At 51.0% G+C, this 14604-nt stretch overlaps 1 protein-coding gene and 1 long non-coding RNA gene across 2 annotated transcripts in view; both read right to left on the bottom strand.

Moving 5' to 3' along the window:
• Positions 1-459: 459 nt before the first annotated feature.
• LOC121816323 (uncharacterized) lies at positions 460-2895 on the bottom strand. Its single transcript, XR_006055872.2, has 3 exons — positions 2430-2895; positions 1772-1888; positions 460-1266 (listed from the first exon to the last, which is right to left on the bottom strand). It is a non-coding gene; the product is annotated as an uncharacterized LOC121816323 (long non-coding RNA).
• Positions 2896-10080: 7185 nt separating this feature from the next.
• LOC443027 (neuroendocrine convertase 2) overlaps positions 10081-14604 on the bottom strand; it is a 240527-nt gene continuing 236003 nt past the window's right edge. The window contains exon 12 of the mRNA XM_042230652.1: positions 10081-12732. Within this exon, the coding sequence (XP_042086586.1) occupies positions 12246-12732 (487 nt within the window). The 3' untranslated portion in view covers positions 10081-12245. The remainder of the gene's footprint in view (positions 12733-14604) is intronic.

Raw genomic sequence — 14604 nt, 5'->3', positions numbered from 1 at the left:
CAGTCTCTTCCTCCCAACCACCTGGGGGGACTCCTGAGAGGAACACCAACCTCTCCGTGAAAAGCTGAGCTTGGCAAGGGAGTGGCAGGCCTGAACCCAGACTTGGGGAAGAGAAGGAGGCAAAAGACCTAGGCAGACCCAACAGTTGATCTAAAAGTGCTGACCTCGGACTTAGGGACTCAACTGGAATATGGGCTCACGTACTTAAGGATCACACATGTAAGTGTACACACAGGAAAAACGGACCCAGGGTTCACACAACCTCTGCAGGCAGAGACACGCAGAGACCCACCCTGGGTGAGACACTGGGGCGTCTACGCTCAGCAGAAGGGCTGGGGGCAGGGTGGCCCAGGATTGCAGCTTACCTGCAGGATGGGAATCTCCCTCTAGCGCATGGCACTCTTCCTCTAGGCGGGCCCTGGGACATGGACAGTGCAGCACCGGAGGCAGCGCTGCAGACCCGGGTCTCAGCGGAGCCCTGCATGCGGTCCCCACCCCTGGCCTCCCCAGGAGCCTCCTCTAGGCCCTCCTATCTCAGTCCACCTCTGCCTCTGCTGCCCACATGCTGTTCCAGCACAGCCTTGCAGCCCTGCCAGCCTCTTCCTGGGCAGGGTGTGTCCTCTCTCCTTGCCCGCCTCCCAGGGCCCACCCTGAGGAGCAGCATTCTCTCTTCTACACGATAGGACTAGACTTGTGGGTCCTCCTGCCTCCATTCTCTCCCACATCACAGCCCTGCCCCTGCTTTAAAAACTCTTCTGTGTGTCATCTCTTCCCTACCTCCCAGGATAAAAGTCCTCAGGCCAAGGCCCTGTAGGCATCTGTACTTGACTGATTCCTGACAGCAACCTCATCAGCATCCTGCCCTTTCCACCTCAGCCCCACTCTCGTGGGTCTCCCAGCCAGGCATGTTCCCTCCCTTCTCCTCCCAGTAGTCCCAGTACATCAGGGTCCATCCACAGTCCCACCCTCCCTGTCTCCACCCTCACTGCACACACTTGGGGGCCTCACCGCAGGTGTCCAGCAGCCTGGTCAGTGTGGGACACGTTCAGCTGGTCCTTGATGATGCTAAGGTCCCAGTGACAGCTGCTGGCAGATGAAGTGAACCTCACTCTCCCATGCTGCTTCACCCCAGGCCTTCAGGACACAAACGCCATTTCTCCTAGACAATTTTGTGCTTTCTCACAAAGGCAACACAACATGGCACTAAAAGGAGATCTGGAGCCTGGGATTGCGCATGGGTTCTGCCACCTTTTCCTTTGTGTGAATCTGGGAAAGTCAATCATACTTTATGAGCTTTAGTATCCTCATCTGCAAAATGGGACATCACCCCCTTCATAAGGACGTGTGAGACATAAGTTGCTACCATTCACTGATGAACACGCTGCTGCTGATTTATCTCATTCAGTCCCTAGCCCTCTCTAACCCAGTCCTCACAGCCTGGCTATCCCAGCCTGAGGGACACCTGGCCCCTGGATGAAGTCCTTCCTTCCACTCATATCTGCGTGTACTTCTCCCTCTTCCTGCAAAGCGCTTCTCTTTGTATCTGTCTGGAAATCTGTTCCTCGTACTCTAAAAGCCAGCTCGAACCAAGTCCAGGATTGACACGTGTTTGCTGGGCCTCTGCAGCCCTCATGGGCTGACTTCTACCACAGGTGGCTGTAGAAGTGTCAGTCCCAGACCAGGAACTCCTCCATGCCCGCAGGTGGGACCTACCAGCTGGCTGGGGTCCTTTGCCCAGCAAGGACAGATCCCGTCTCTCCTACTACTATACCTGGGTTCACCAGCTCTCATCTGGAACATCTCCTGTTCTGGCAAATCACACCTGGGCTCCTCCAAGGCAAAGCGCAGGACCCTGGGGCTATACTGGACCCAAGCTTGAGTCTGGTCCCTGCAGAAGATGCATAAAGGCAATTCAGGGGCTCCTTCCAGGGAACCACAGGAAAGGCGACCCTGGCCCCTTGTCAGTTGCCAGGCTAGCCCATCTGAGTTCTGGAGACAGGGCCCAGACCCAGGTCTGGAGCTCCAACCTGCCCTCACAGATGGCTTTCTGGCGGAGACCTTGGAGCAGCTGCCGCAGTTCCTGGCACACAAGATCTCTTAAGAGGGGCGGTGGTGCCAGAAGGAGGAGAGGTCAGAGGTGGGGCGCGATCCAGAGGCTTGGATAGATCGAGCCTCTTGGAGCAATGATCGCAACATCACTACCTGCAAGGAGAGCTGGGGCACCTCGGTGACTGCGGAGGGAAGTGACGGGAGGCAAGGAAGCTGGGGGAATGGGGGGCTGGGCAGTTAAATTGGAGAGGACTGGGCGGACAGTGAGATCCGATAAGAGCTCGAGAGTTACTGGGCAGGACTAGGGACCCCTAGAAGGTGAGAAAAGCATCCGAGTCGTGGGACAGGTCTGCCGTGGGGCCCACCTTCCTACGCCCCACCTCTGCCCGTAGCTCCAGGCTCAGATTCACTGTCGTCTCCCCTAGAATCCTCTTCACTTCGGGCCGCTTCGGGAGCGGAACGTGCTCTTCCACCAGTTCCCACAGCGACTGGGAGTCCCCAGGCATGGCCCGCCAACGCCGCTGTCCCCGAGACGCGCGGTCGCACACTTAGACCTGCGGGACCCACAGCTCGGAGCGCTGGGTTACTGGTATACCACTAGTCGCCCAGGGCCGGGCACACCCCCTGACGCCTCGCCAGCTTCCGGGTCTCACAGGCCACGCCTCCAGCCTGTCCCTCGGACCGGCCTCTCCCAAGCCTCATTCCGTTCCGTCGCCCGTCCCCACGACTAGAGTTGCACGGTCCAGAGCCGCTGGCCTCTGGCGCTCTCTTCTGCTCTACTACTGATCGACTGTCGGAGGCTCTGGTTTCAGGTCGCGGCCCCGGGAGCCTGGAGGCCCTAGCCCCGCCTCTTCCGCGCGGCCGTCTCCAGGGAAACGGGGCCCTCAACTCAAGCCCCGCCCCCAGAGGGACCCGGCTCCGCCCATTCCAGGGCGGTGCCGGCTGGCAAAGCCCAACCCACAGCCGTGGTAGGTGGTTTCGCAGTCTCAACCGTGCACCACCCAGACTCCAAGCACCTTTCATCCCTGGGCACCTTTAGACTCCAGGGCAGGTGAAAGAACCGAGAAATATGAGCCCGGTGGGTTTATTACTTCCGTGCCTTTTCTGGGGGCAGAAACGGACTAGGCTGTTCAAGGAAGACAAATAAAGGGGGGAGTGTGGGAGAAACCGGAGCGGGGGAGGAAGGCGGTAGGTCCAGGGGGACCAAGGGGCCAGATGAGCAGCGTCTCACGGAGCCCCCGTTGCTTGAAGCCAGGGTTGCAGTGTGAAGTGCAGGGAAGCCTGTGGTGAGCGCCTTGGAGTGTGGGCGGGCTCTCTGACCCTCGATTCCCCGCTCCCCCTGCCCCCCTGCCCGTTCCCCCTGCCCCAGTGCCCCACTCGGTCATTTTCCTGGCTGCTCCTCTGCACTTTTTCTACCTGGTCTGTTTTCCCCTGGAGAGCTGCAGAATGGGTTCATTTCCTGGGCTTTCCTCTCCTAAGGTCTCTGAAAACAAGCACTTAAGTTTGTATAAAAAAGATAAACACAGGGGGCCAAAGCAGGTTCCCCAACAACATGGATGACAGGAGAACGCTGTAGCTTTGCCAAACACTGAGACCCCAGAGTGCTAGTGCTCAGAATGACTGGTCCGGACTGCTGTATCAGGGAGCAGGAGGAGGCTGGTCTCCTCTTTGACTCAGCCTCAAGCCCAGGACCGAGACTGTCCAGAGCCACCTCCTCCATAAAGAAACTGCCTCCCAGTTGCCAGGACCTACCATTTTCCAAGCGTTTGGGTCACGGTGACCAGTAACAGCTGTTGTTTCAGCCGCACTTAGGAGCTGGCCCCCAGGTTGGTCCTGCAGCCCTCGCCGGTCTGGTTCAGGCCCCCAGGTGTCTGGTTCAGGCACAAGCAGCAGAGCAGGCACGTGTGACTCTGCCAGGGGTTCTTGCAGCCCCAGGAGTGAGCTCGGCCCACACACTGGGCAGGCTGGCAGTACTGGGGCTCCGGGAGTGGCCCTCATCTAGAATGGTGATGCCCGGGTGCATGGACACCCCAGCTCTCCTGCCCCTCTGTTGGGACCACCCGGAGGCTTGTTGTACGTGGTCTCCAGTGGGTGTCAGCTGCAGATGCGGGTGGAGAGACCCACTCATCCCTGTGGCCCAAATGGGACCCCTCCTCTTCTGTCCCACTGCCTGCTTCGCTACATAAAGATGACTCCTTCCAAATAAATGGCTTGGCCTTGACTCCTGTGTCAGAGTCAGCTTCTGAGATGGCTGGTTGGCATCTGCCCAGCAAACACCCCTCCCTCCCCACTGCTGGGTGGGGGCAGCCCTGATCTTGTGAAGGAGCTGCTCCTTCACACAAGTTACAGCCCTGATCAGACCCACGAGACACCCCGCCTTCCTCTCACTGTGGGTGGGCAAGTGTCCCAAACCAGACCCACAGTTGGAATAGGAGATCCAAGTCCAGCGGAGCCAAGATGAACATGAAGGAGCCGACCTGTGATCGGGGAGTCCTGATGTGGTCCCCATGGTCCCCACTATGCCTCCCCGTCCCAGGGCTCGCTACAGCCTCTGTCCCTTTCCAGGCTGGTTCAGGCTGGCTCTTTAGGCTTCCCTTCAGTTCTGAGTGCTACACTGCCTGTTTTGGATATGCAGCTTCCGTGTCTTTATGAGTCAGAGTTCGTTTCTGTTCTTGCAACCCCAGAGATCCCCAAGAAAACCTCCAGTGAAGGAGGTTTGGTATCAAGGTGGGGATTCATGGAGGTTTCAGTTAGGTGGGATTGCCCCCAGCAGACCCTAAACAAGATCTCAGGTGCTGGTGGTTTATAGAGCGGTGATCACAGGGCCTGGGCATGCTATTAGAAAGCCCCGGCTCTTAGCACCAAGCCAGCCTGTCTATGCTCCGGTGGGTGCCAGGGGTGTGAAGCTGCGGTCTTGTCCCTGATACGCCATCATCCCCCTGGTAGGGGAGAGGGAAGGAAGGAAGAGAGAGACTGTGGTCCCAATTTGCTAATTCATCCTGGTCATGGCACTTCCTTCCCTGAGCCACAGCTGAAGCCAGTTCCCAGTCTTTCCAACATCTGCAGAAGCGGCCTCACTACAGTCTCCTCAGAGGCCTGGCTCTTCCAGGGCATCCTGCCAGGGGTGCTCACGCCCCACCTCTGAGTGGCACCCCCTGCCAGGGGTGGTGATGTCTGTCCCCCACATCCAGCGAGCCTGCTTGTTCGATGCAGGTGCTTGGTCCATGTGGTGCATTAGTGGTCTCTTCTGCTTTTCTAATTAAGAAGATAATGCTTCTCTATACTCTGTTTATAGTGCTTTTGGAGAAGGAAAAGGCTACCCACTCCAGTATTCTTGCCTGAGAAATCCCATGGACTGAGAAGCCTGGTGGGCTACAGTGCATGAGATCGCAGAGTCAGACATGACTTAGCAACTAAACAACAACAAATAGTGCCTTATACTCAGTTCTGTCTGTTAATATCACCAGTGATGTTTCAGGCTGCACTAACTTCAGGCTATTGCTTTGTGCTCCACTTGGAGGGAAGAGGCCAGGTAGAGCATCATCAGTCATCCCTACAGGAGGTGAGGAAGCTGGGGTGGACCAGCTCCCCCTCCTTCTCCAGGTGAGCATGGCTCTGGGGCACTGATTCTCTGGCTTTTCTGCCTATTGCACGTGAGGTCCTGTGCACCTCTGCAGCCAGAGGACACCCCCAACAGAGAGAGCATGCTTGGTGTGAATGGTGACCTATGGGGCTGACCAAGGAGAGAGATACAGGGTAAAGGTTGGAAAACTTTTTTTTTTTTTTTTCTGCCAGATTATAGGCTGTTCGGGCTCTTTTGCATTAATAACTACTCAACTCTGCCATGTTAGCCTCAAAACAGCCACAGACAACACAAAAGCAAATAGATGTGATGGCTTTCAATAAAACTGTATTTGCAAAACAAGAATATTTACATTTATATACCAGGCAGGGGGCTAGATTGGGCCCTGGTCTGTAGTTTGCTGATCCCTGCTGTAGGGCACACGCACCAACAAGGTCTCATAAAAAAGTCAACTTGCATCAGAAGATATGGCTTACCTGGCATTGCTGCTGGTTTTGTCCCTTTCTTTTTCATGTTGGAAAATTCCATTTAGGTCTCTCTTTGACTTGAAGCTTTATCATAAGAAAGAATCTCCAAGCAACCATTATGATCAAGTTTATCCTAAAGTACTGCATCGTGGACTTGTAGTTGGACCGTTGGTGGTGAGTAAAGTCACCTCAAAGCTTGTATGGCACTTGGCACATTGATGATGAAGAGCATCGTTTAAGTACCACAGTTACTGCAAATGCTTGGCTCTGATCCCTCGTGCTTGGATGAAAGCAAATAAATGCCACAGAGAAGCCATGTGGACCTATGTTTTACTCACATAAATGGGGTTTTGAGTGGAGAGGTATATTCTATCAGGAGATACATCCTTCGTCAATAACTCACCTTCACCTGCATGCTAGCGTGCCTGTGACAGGGAGTTACCTGGCAGCTTATCTGTCACCTGTGGCCAGTTCCAGGAATAGGGTCAAAAAAGAAAAAGAGAAGTTGCAGTCTCTGTCTTCCATCCAGCTTGCAGAAGCCCATGGCTGTCCTCTTGGGTGAACCAGGACATCTTTCAGGGCACTAGGACCTGAGACTGCCATGCTGGGATTGTGAAGGTGGGGTGGCCTGAAGCCATCCAGGTGGGAACTGGTAACAGTTCACTTTAGAACTAAGGAATTCCCAGCCTCATTTGGCTGTTTGGGCATCTAAAACCCTGTGGGCTGAGATTTCTAATCACTCCCATCCCATCCCAAACTGCCCAGGACTGAATATTAGAGTCTTCATCTCTGGGGCTGGGCTCATTTCTCCATCGTCAGTTTATTCTATCCCCAGATTGACAGTGCATGTCTTCTAAGTTCTAGAAGAAAAATGAAGCTGGCAGGCTGGCTTGGGAAATTTACCTCAGGTCAGATTTTGATTCCTGGCCCCTCGTAAGCTCAAAACCAAATTCAACAGAGAGGTGCTTGAACCCAAGGAAAGGGACTCTTGGCAATGAAATGCACAAGAGACCAGTGGACCAACTCAAGTAGGAGTTGATTAATTTGTAAAGCAAAGAGGGAGCCTCTTTCCTAGACGTCCAGGTGCTGGTCACCCTCTCGCCCAGTGCCGGTGTCCTTGGGAAGCTGAATAAGGTGTTGGGAGGCTGTGCGTGGGCTTGGATTCACCGTTGGCAGGTGGAGGGGTTTCCAGGAGCTCGCCTGGGGCTGGCCTCCCTGTGCCCGGTCCTCAACTGACATCAGTTCTTCAGAGGCTAGAATCCCCCTTTATACCTGCCTCTGTGTTCCCCTACACCGAGCACTCAGATACTGTCCCCAGCTTCCATCATGACTCTGCACTTCCTAAGCTCCCACGTGCTACATGCCCTCCGTTCCCCTGCCGCTCCCTGCCGCCCCACCGCAACTCGGTCCTTCTTTGACAGAAGACCACATGGCAGCTACAATCAAATCACCTTAGCTGGCCCAAGACCCAGCCTGTGCTTGTGTTTACGGCAAACTCCCAGTGTTTTTCAGCCCCCTTGTCCTCTCTCACTGCCAGTGTCTCTAATCTTGGCATTCTGAGTTCTAGAAATTTCTATCAAATTAGACTCTTGGCATCCAAAAACTTACTCTGGCTATGAGTTCACCAATCCTCCTGATGCACTTTTCTCTCTAAATAGGAAATGCTTGGCTGCGTTTCCTAAAGGTTTTGTAACGTGTGGTTCTCAGGTGATGCCAACCCATGAAGGCATCGCTCTCATGAAAACCACTCTTCGTAATTTATAAGTGACAGCAACAATGATGCATGGTAGTGAGTCTGTAAGAATTATCAGTTTTTTAAAAACTATTTTTTGATGTGACTATTTTTAAAGTCCTTACCGAATTTGTTACAATATCACTTCTGTTGCATGTTTGGTTTTTTGGCCCTGAGTCATGTGTGGTCTTAGCTCCGCAACCAGGAGATTGAACCTTCAGCCCCTACACTGGAAGATGAAGTCTTAACGACTGAACCACCAGGGTAGTCCCAAGAATTATCAGTTTTTAAATTTTATCTTTGGAAAATCATTCTTTGGACTTAAGTGTTGAAAAGCAGCACTCAGTCTGTCAAAAGATCAGATTGAATGTTATGCCTTTCAGTATGAAATTAAAAGGCACTTACTCCGTGGAAGAAAAGTTATGACCAACCTAGATAGCATATTCAAAAGCAAACACATTACTTTGCTGACTAAGGTCCATCTAGTCAAGGCTATGGTTTTTCCTGTGGTCATGTATGGATGTGAGAGTTGGACTGTGAAGAAGGCTGAGCACCAAAGAATTGATGCTTTTGAACTGTGGTGTTGGAGAAGACTCTTGAGAGTCCCTTGGACTGCAAGGAGATCCAACCAGTCCATTCTGAAGGAGATCAACCCTAGATTTCTTTGGAAGGAAAGATGCTAAAGCTGAAACTCCAGTACTTTGGCCACCTCATGTGAAAAGTTGACTCATTGGAAAAGACTCTGATGCTGGGAGGGATTGGGGGCAGGAGGAGAAGCGGACGACCGAGGATGAGATGGCTGGATGGCATCACTGACTCGATGGACATGTGTCTGAGTGAACTCCGCGAGTTGGTGATGGACAGGGAGGCCTGGCGTGCTGGGATTCATGGGGTCGCAAAGAATCAGACATGACTGAGTGACTGAACTGAACTGAACTGAACTGAACTGGTATGTTTTTAGCCACAGGTTTTTTTAAAGATTTTACTAGTTGGGTTTTGTAAGTAGTGGATCACAGGACAAAACTGAAAATTGTTTTTACAACAAATATGATAAATGTAAGGTGTTTGTATTTTTATGAATAACTCTGCAGATTTGCTAGAATAGTGTGTGGTCACATGGGTGGAGCCATTTGAGAGACTTTTCATGAACAGGTTGCCATGTAAATCATTATGTAAGAATATGTTTTAAGGGATTATCAAGTCCTCTCCGTGGTAGAGACCCCGGTGCTCACCGAGGATTCTGCTAGTTGTCCTGTTATCTCTCAGTTGCTTCCTGTGTAGCAGCATCATTGACCAGGACTGGCCAGCGCACACTATGTCAAATGACTTGTGCGTCTCCTCCGTACTGAACGTAGAAGAGGGAGTGAGCGTTCATGGGTTCTTTCTCTTGCCCACTGACCGTCACAGCCTCGTGCTGTTATGCCAAACCTAAGGGTGAAGGTTGGAGCAGCCTGAATCTCTGAGTCACTGCATGGCAACCTATGGTCTTGGGGAGTTACCCAGATCCTCCACGAAATTTGTGTAAATGATAAACACACCTTTGTTGTGTGAAACCTCTGACAACTCAGGGCTCTTTTACTACAGTAGAACTGGTCTAGCTTGGCGAATATATTCTAGAAGAGCGTTCTGAAAGATCTTTGGCCATGACTCCAATAAGAAATGGAGTACAAATACACTCAGACACACACACACATTTCTGGAAAAAACAAATCAGGAAACAATTGTTATCATTAATATGCATATCTGTTATTATGCTATCCTACTCTACTCCAAAATGCTGGTTTTAACTTCCTAAATTTATATGACAACTGCCAATGCGGTATAACCTGAGTCTGAAAACTGCTGCTGTAGATCATAATTTGTGTATGGTTTATTTGCTAATTTTAAATCTTTCATGCATATTTATGAAAGCAAGTTTTTTAGCTCTGTCTCTGGCAACTTTTAATTTTCTCTCCCAGAATGGATGGAAGTGTTTTTATGTAATACATATCACATCCCACATAATTTCTGGAAGGTAATGTTTTATTGTTGAATCTCCTAATTTACATCATGTATTTTTAAATTTGCTTATAAAATGTTGTCACAGGGAATAACGATGTCAACGTGATTATTATTCACTTATTTTCTTTTTTAAAATAAATGACTATAAATAACTATCTCTTGCATTAGAATCAGGATATCATAAAAACCTCACTAGCTGAACATATTTTAGTGTTAATACTGATGCAAAAAATGGAATAGAGACCAAATATTTTTAAATAGCACTATATATATTTTATATACTGTATACTCGTATCAAAACTTGCCATATCTATTAAGAAGCTGATAAGTTACTCTCTAATTTCATAAATTAGACCACAACTGTGAAAACATGGACAACTATTTTGTATCTGTGGTGCTATATAAGATACTTAAAGTTTATACAGAAAGGTGCAATATCACAGAGGTGAAGTAATGGGAATTCATGAACATTTCACCTGAATTTCCACTGGCCTTTTTCTTCAGCCAGAATCATTTTGATATCCTTTGAATATGCTTTTAGAAATGAATGTGTTTCTTCAGTAAATACACATACAGACATTTTAGGTATAGGTGTGTATATACAGTTATACAAGTGTATATGAAGATATATACACATATATACACACATATATTAGTCTACATATGTATATATATTTCTGTGTGCACTTAAACATACATGCACACTTAATGTCCTTTGGTTTATTTTTAGACTGTTAATGAGAAATGAAATTTTGATGATTTCCATTTATTTTTGCTTTAAGTCTAAACTGGTTTAAAAAGACCTTTGCAACATGTAATAAATTTCTTTTAAAAATCATAAATATTATTACATCGTAAAGCATTCTGTAGAGAAGATCATATGGTGTTAGAGAAGGTAGAAATCCATGCCAACATGGGAGAAAAGAAAGAACATGGGTTTTCCAGGCTTTTCTGCCTTCAAGGAAGGGCCCTCCTGCTCTGTGTTGCCAACTTAGAGGTGAGGAACTCCAGGCTGCTCCCACGGGAAGGGAGAAATGTAGCCAGAAGGGGTGGATCAGTTCTTGGGAATCAAATCAAACCAACACATCAGTTCTGGGGTGTCGGGTGGGTACTGGTGAGCTATTCCTTGGGTAGGAGAACAAAGTGACAGCCTCTAAGAAAGCCTTTCTACTTGGTGATAAGATGCTGTCTCTGGGGGTGACCGGGGGAAGGGGGCATGTCACCTTTGGGTTGCAGGTTAAAGCCCTCCTGGACTGCTTGGCTGCCACAATTGTAGCTGACTGTAGTGGTTTCCGTGCGAAGGGCTTCTGCCTCCTTTGGGTCTCAAGTTATGGGGAGATGAGCTGGCTTTTCCCCCTTCCATGGGAAGGGGCTCCATACAAATGGGGGTTCCTGTGAAGTGGCTGCCCTCCTCTCCAAACCTGACCCCTTGCCTTCACATACCTCTTCCAGAACAGAGGCCATTTCCCCAACTCATCAACTGCAGAAGCTGTTTTCCTCCAATTATGTATGGAAAGCTCTAGAAAATGCTCACCTTCTCTCCCCTCCGTCAGATTAAGAAGCCCCAGAGCAGCGTCAGAAAGGAACATCCCTGTGCTAAGAACTACTAAGCTACTCTTTCCTAGATGTGTCTCCATCCTGCCTTCCCTTTTTTTTTTTTGCATAAATATGGGAGGAGCCCATAGTTATGGGAGTGGAGAAAGGCTAGGCACATGGAGAGTGAAGGGGGCATCTCCCAGAGTTTACCATAACTCAGAGCAGCGGCTGACGAAAAGGCAGCCAAGCCACTGAGATCTCATGCCTATTACACTGGCGAGCCAGACAAGCTACAATGCTGACTGTGGTGGTACGATTTCCTGTGTTCATGCTTTCGGACTCTCTCCTCCCCATCTGGTAACTAGGGGACCTTTTGATTCACACCACCTTCATTTACATCCCTGGAAAATCTTGCTAAAAGTTAACACATCTTTCCCTAAAGGATTTACAGCATTTGGGCTTTAAGAGACTCAGAGCTCACCTCTGTCATGAACCTGGCTCCTCCTTTTACATAACAGGTCCTCCCTTGAGATCATGAATAAAACGTCCTTGGAGTCCCCAGGCCTGGCTTATTTAAATGCATTCTCTTCTCTTCTATGAAAGAAATGGAGGGGGAGAGCTGTCCTGGGTTGGTTGGCACAATATCACCTATCTGAAGGATAGAAATGAAGACCTTGGAGTCACAAACAGGACAGAGGTGTGGGTGGGAGCACTGTATTTAGGGCACAGAATAGAAAAGATTGCTTCCATGGGAGTGAAAAGAATCACTGACAGTGAGCAAAGCTTCAGATCTAGACGTGGGCATCGCTGGTGTAGGGAGAGGGTGACTGCTAGGCGCCTGGAGGGGGCGGTGGGGACCGGGGAAGGGGCCCGGGAGCTAGTCCTTGCCAAGGATGCTCTTCAGGCTTCTCTGCACCGCCTCGTCCAGCTCTTCCTCCAGCTCCTCCTTCTTGGACATGGCCAGCTTGGACTGGTAATCCCGCACCACCTGGTCAATGTAGGGGGCACTCTGCGTGCCGTGCAGCATCAGCGTCCACTCCTTCAGCACCCCCTTCTGGGGTGCACTCCCCACGAAGCCCAGCTCTAGGGTCCAGGTGCCCCGGGCATCCTCCCCCCAAGTGTGGGTGGTCATGAAAGGCCACTTGTCGAAGCCCACCTTGGCGTCGTCGTCCCGGGGGCGCCGGCTCAGCAGGATGGACTTGGTGCCCATGGGGGACGTCATGTTGATGTTCAGGTCCCCTCTCCTGGTCGCGTTGACCGTGACAACTGCTTGGACATGCTCCAGGTAGCGGACAAAGTTTTCCTTCCCCTCGCATGCATCGGTCGTGAGCGTCAGCACCAGCTTGCCAGTGGTTGGAATTTTCCTGAGGGCAGAGTAGTGAGGAGACACAGTGAGGGGTGGGGACACTATTCCAGGGTGTTTTGTTGTTTTTTAAAAAAATTTTGGCTGCATCCTGGGGCATGTGGGACCTTAGTTCCCCCACCACGCCCCCTGCATTGGAAGTTGGAGTCTTGATCACTGAACTGATTGGGGATTCCTAGGGGTTTTGAAGGCCGCTCTGGGCAGTGGGGAGAGCAGGGACTCTGGGGTTAATTAAAGTCATCTGCACAGTCTCTGATCTGTTTGGATGTGGGATGCAGCCAATGCAGTTGAGCACCTTCCCACTTTTCCCAGGTCTCTGCTGGGTTCTCTTGAACCTAGGCCCCTGTGGACTCTGATGACAAAATGTCAGGGATTTAATCTGGAAGGGAAAATCCTAACGAATGATTGACAGGAGGCGGTGAGTCAATATAGCCTGCGTTCCTCACTGCTGGTGGGGACAGCTCAGTGTCCCCAGTGGGGTTGAGCCTAGTTGCCCAGGGCAGCGAGGTGACAGTGCATCCTCAGTGTCTTCTCTATTGGGTTGCGCTCTCTCCCTGTCTACATCGCCTCCTCCTCACCTGTGTCTCCTGAGATCATCTCTCCAAGAAAACAAAAGCAACTGTCAGCACCTAAGTCCCACCAGGGCAACTGAGAGTGAGACAGGAGCTCAGAACTCTTTCTTTCACAGCACTAAGTACTTTGATAAAGAGAAATTATTGCTCAAGTGATTGCTATGATTAGCACAGCAATGTGACTGCGGCTCAGAATGGGCTGGTCATGGCCGCACCTGACTGGTGTGCGGTTCAGCATGCCCTCCACTCTCTATAGAGCTGCTTCTGCTCTTCAGGTTAACGCTTATTTCCAAACTCACTTAAAATTCAGAGTTTGTTACCACCTTCAGGGGCTTCCCTGGTGGCTCAGATAATAAAGAATCTGCCTGCAATGCGGGAGACCTGGGTTCAATCCCTGGGTGGGAAAGATCCTTTGGAAAAGGGAATGGCAACCCACTCCAGTATTCTTGTCTGGAGAATTCCCATGGACAGAGGAACCTGGTGGGCTACAGTCCATGGGGTTGCAAAGAGTCCAACACCACTGCGCAAGGAGCTGAGTGGGCAGGGGAGGGTGGGGGCTGAGCCGGACAGGGTGCTCGGGGAACATGCTGTTGCCGGGGTGGTCCAGGCTGCCTCTGCCCACTGACTTGGATGGTCCAGCGCAGATGCCTCACAGCCAGTTTTATTTTTCCCTTTTATTTTAGTCAAGCACTCTTCATGGATTCTCCTGATAAAGTCTCTTTAGAAAATTGCTTTTCGAGTTGACTGCTTCTCTGGGAAGATGAGCGCTGAGGAGACTCATAAACCCGACAGTTGCCACTCAGTGGCTCCCAGACCGTTTCTGCACAGCCCAGTGTAGACTTGGCTGCTGCCGGGGGCCGGGGGTGGGGGTGGGGTGGGGGATGGTGGGGGTGGGGTGGGCGGGTCATGGAGCCCTGCAGCCGGCCCCAAAGAAGCTTGATTCCTGGCAGTAAGGGCTGCTTCTGCTAGAGGCCCAGCTGGCCTGGGCGCTGCCCTTGGAACCTCTCTGCTCAGCCTCTGAGTTCTTCCAGCATGGCATCTGCCCCAGACCTTGCTCATCAGCCCCTGAGATCAAGTTCAGGTGGGGGGGCAGGTGGGCGAGGGGGCAGAGGGCACCCAGGAGACCAGAGCCCTTCCAACAAGGCCCGACCTCCCCCACCCCAAATTTCCCTGGCTGGTCTGACAGCCCTATTGCCTGTCACCACTGTTTAGATGCCTTCCTTGTGCCCGGGTGAAGCTGGCTGAAGAGTCATTCATTCATTCATTCCACAAATATTGATCCCATGGCTGCTAAATTCCAG

The sequence above is a fragment of the Ovis aries genome, chromosome 13 (assembly GCF_016772045.2).
Source record: "Ovis aries strain OAR_USU_Benz2616 breed Rambouillet chromosome 13, ARS-UI_Ramb_v3.0, whole genome shotgun sequence".
Taxonomy (NCBI): domain Eukaryota; kingdom Metazoa; phylum Chordata; class Mammalia; order Artiodactyla; family Bovidae; genus Ovis; species Ovis aries.
Note: the sequence above shows the minus strand (reverse complement) of the source record. Positions and strands in the feature narration are given on the sequence as shown.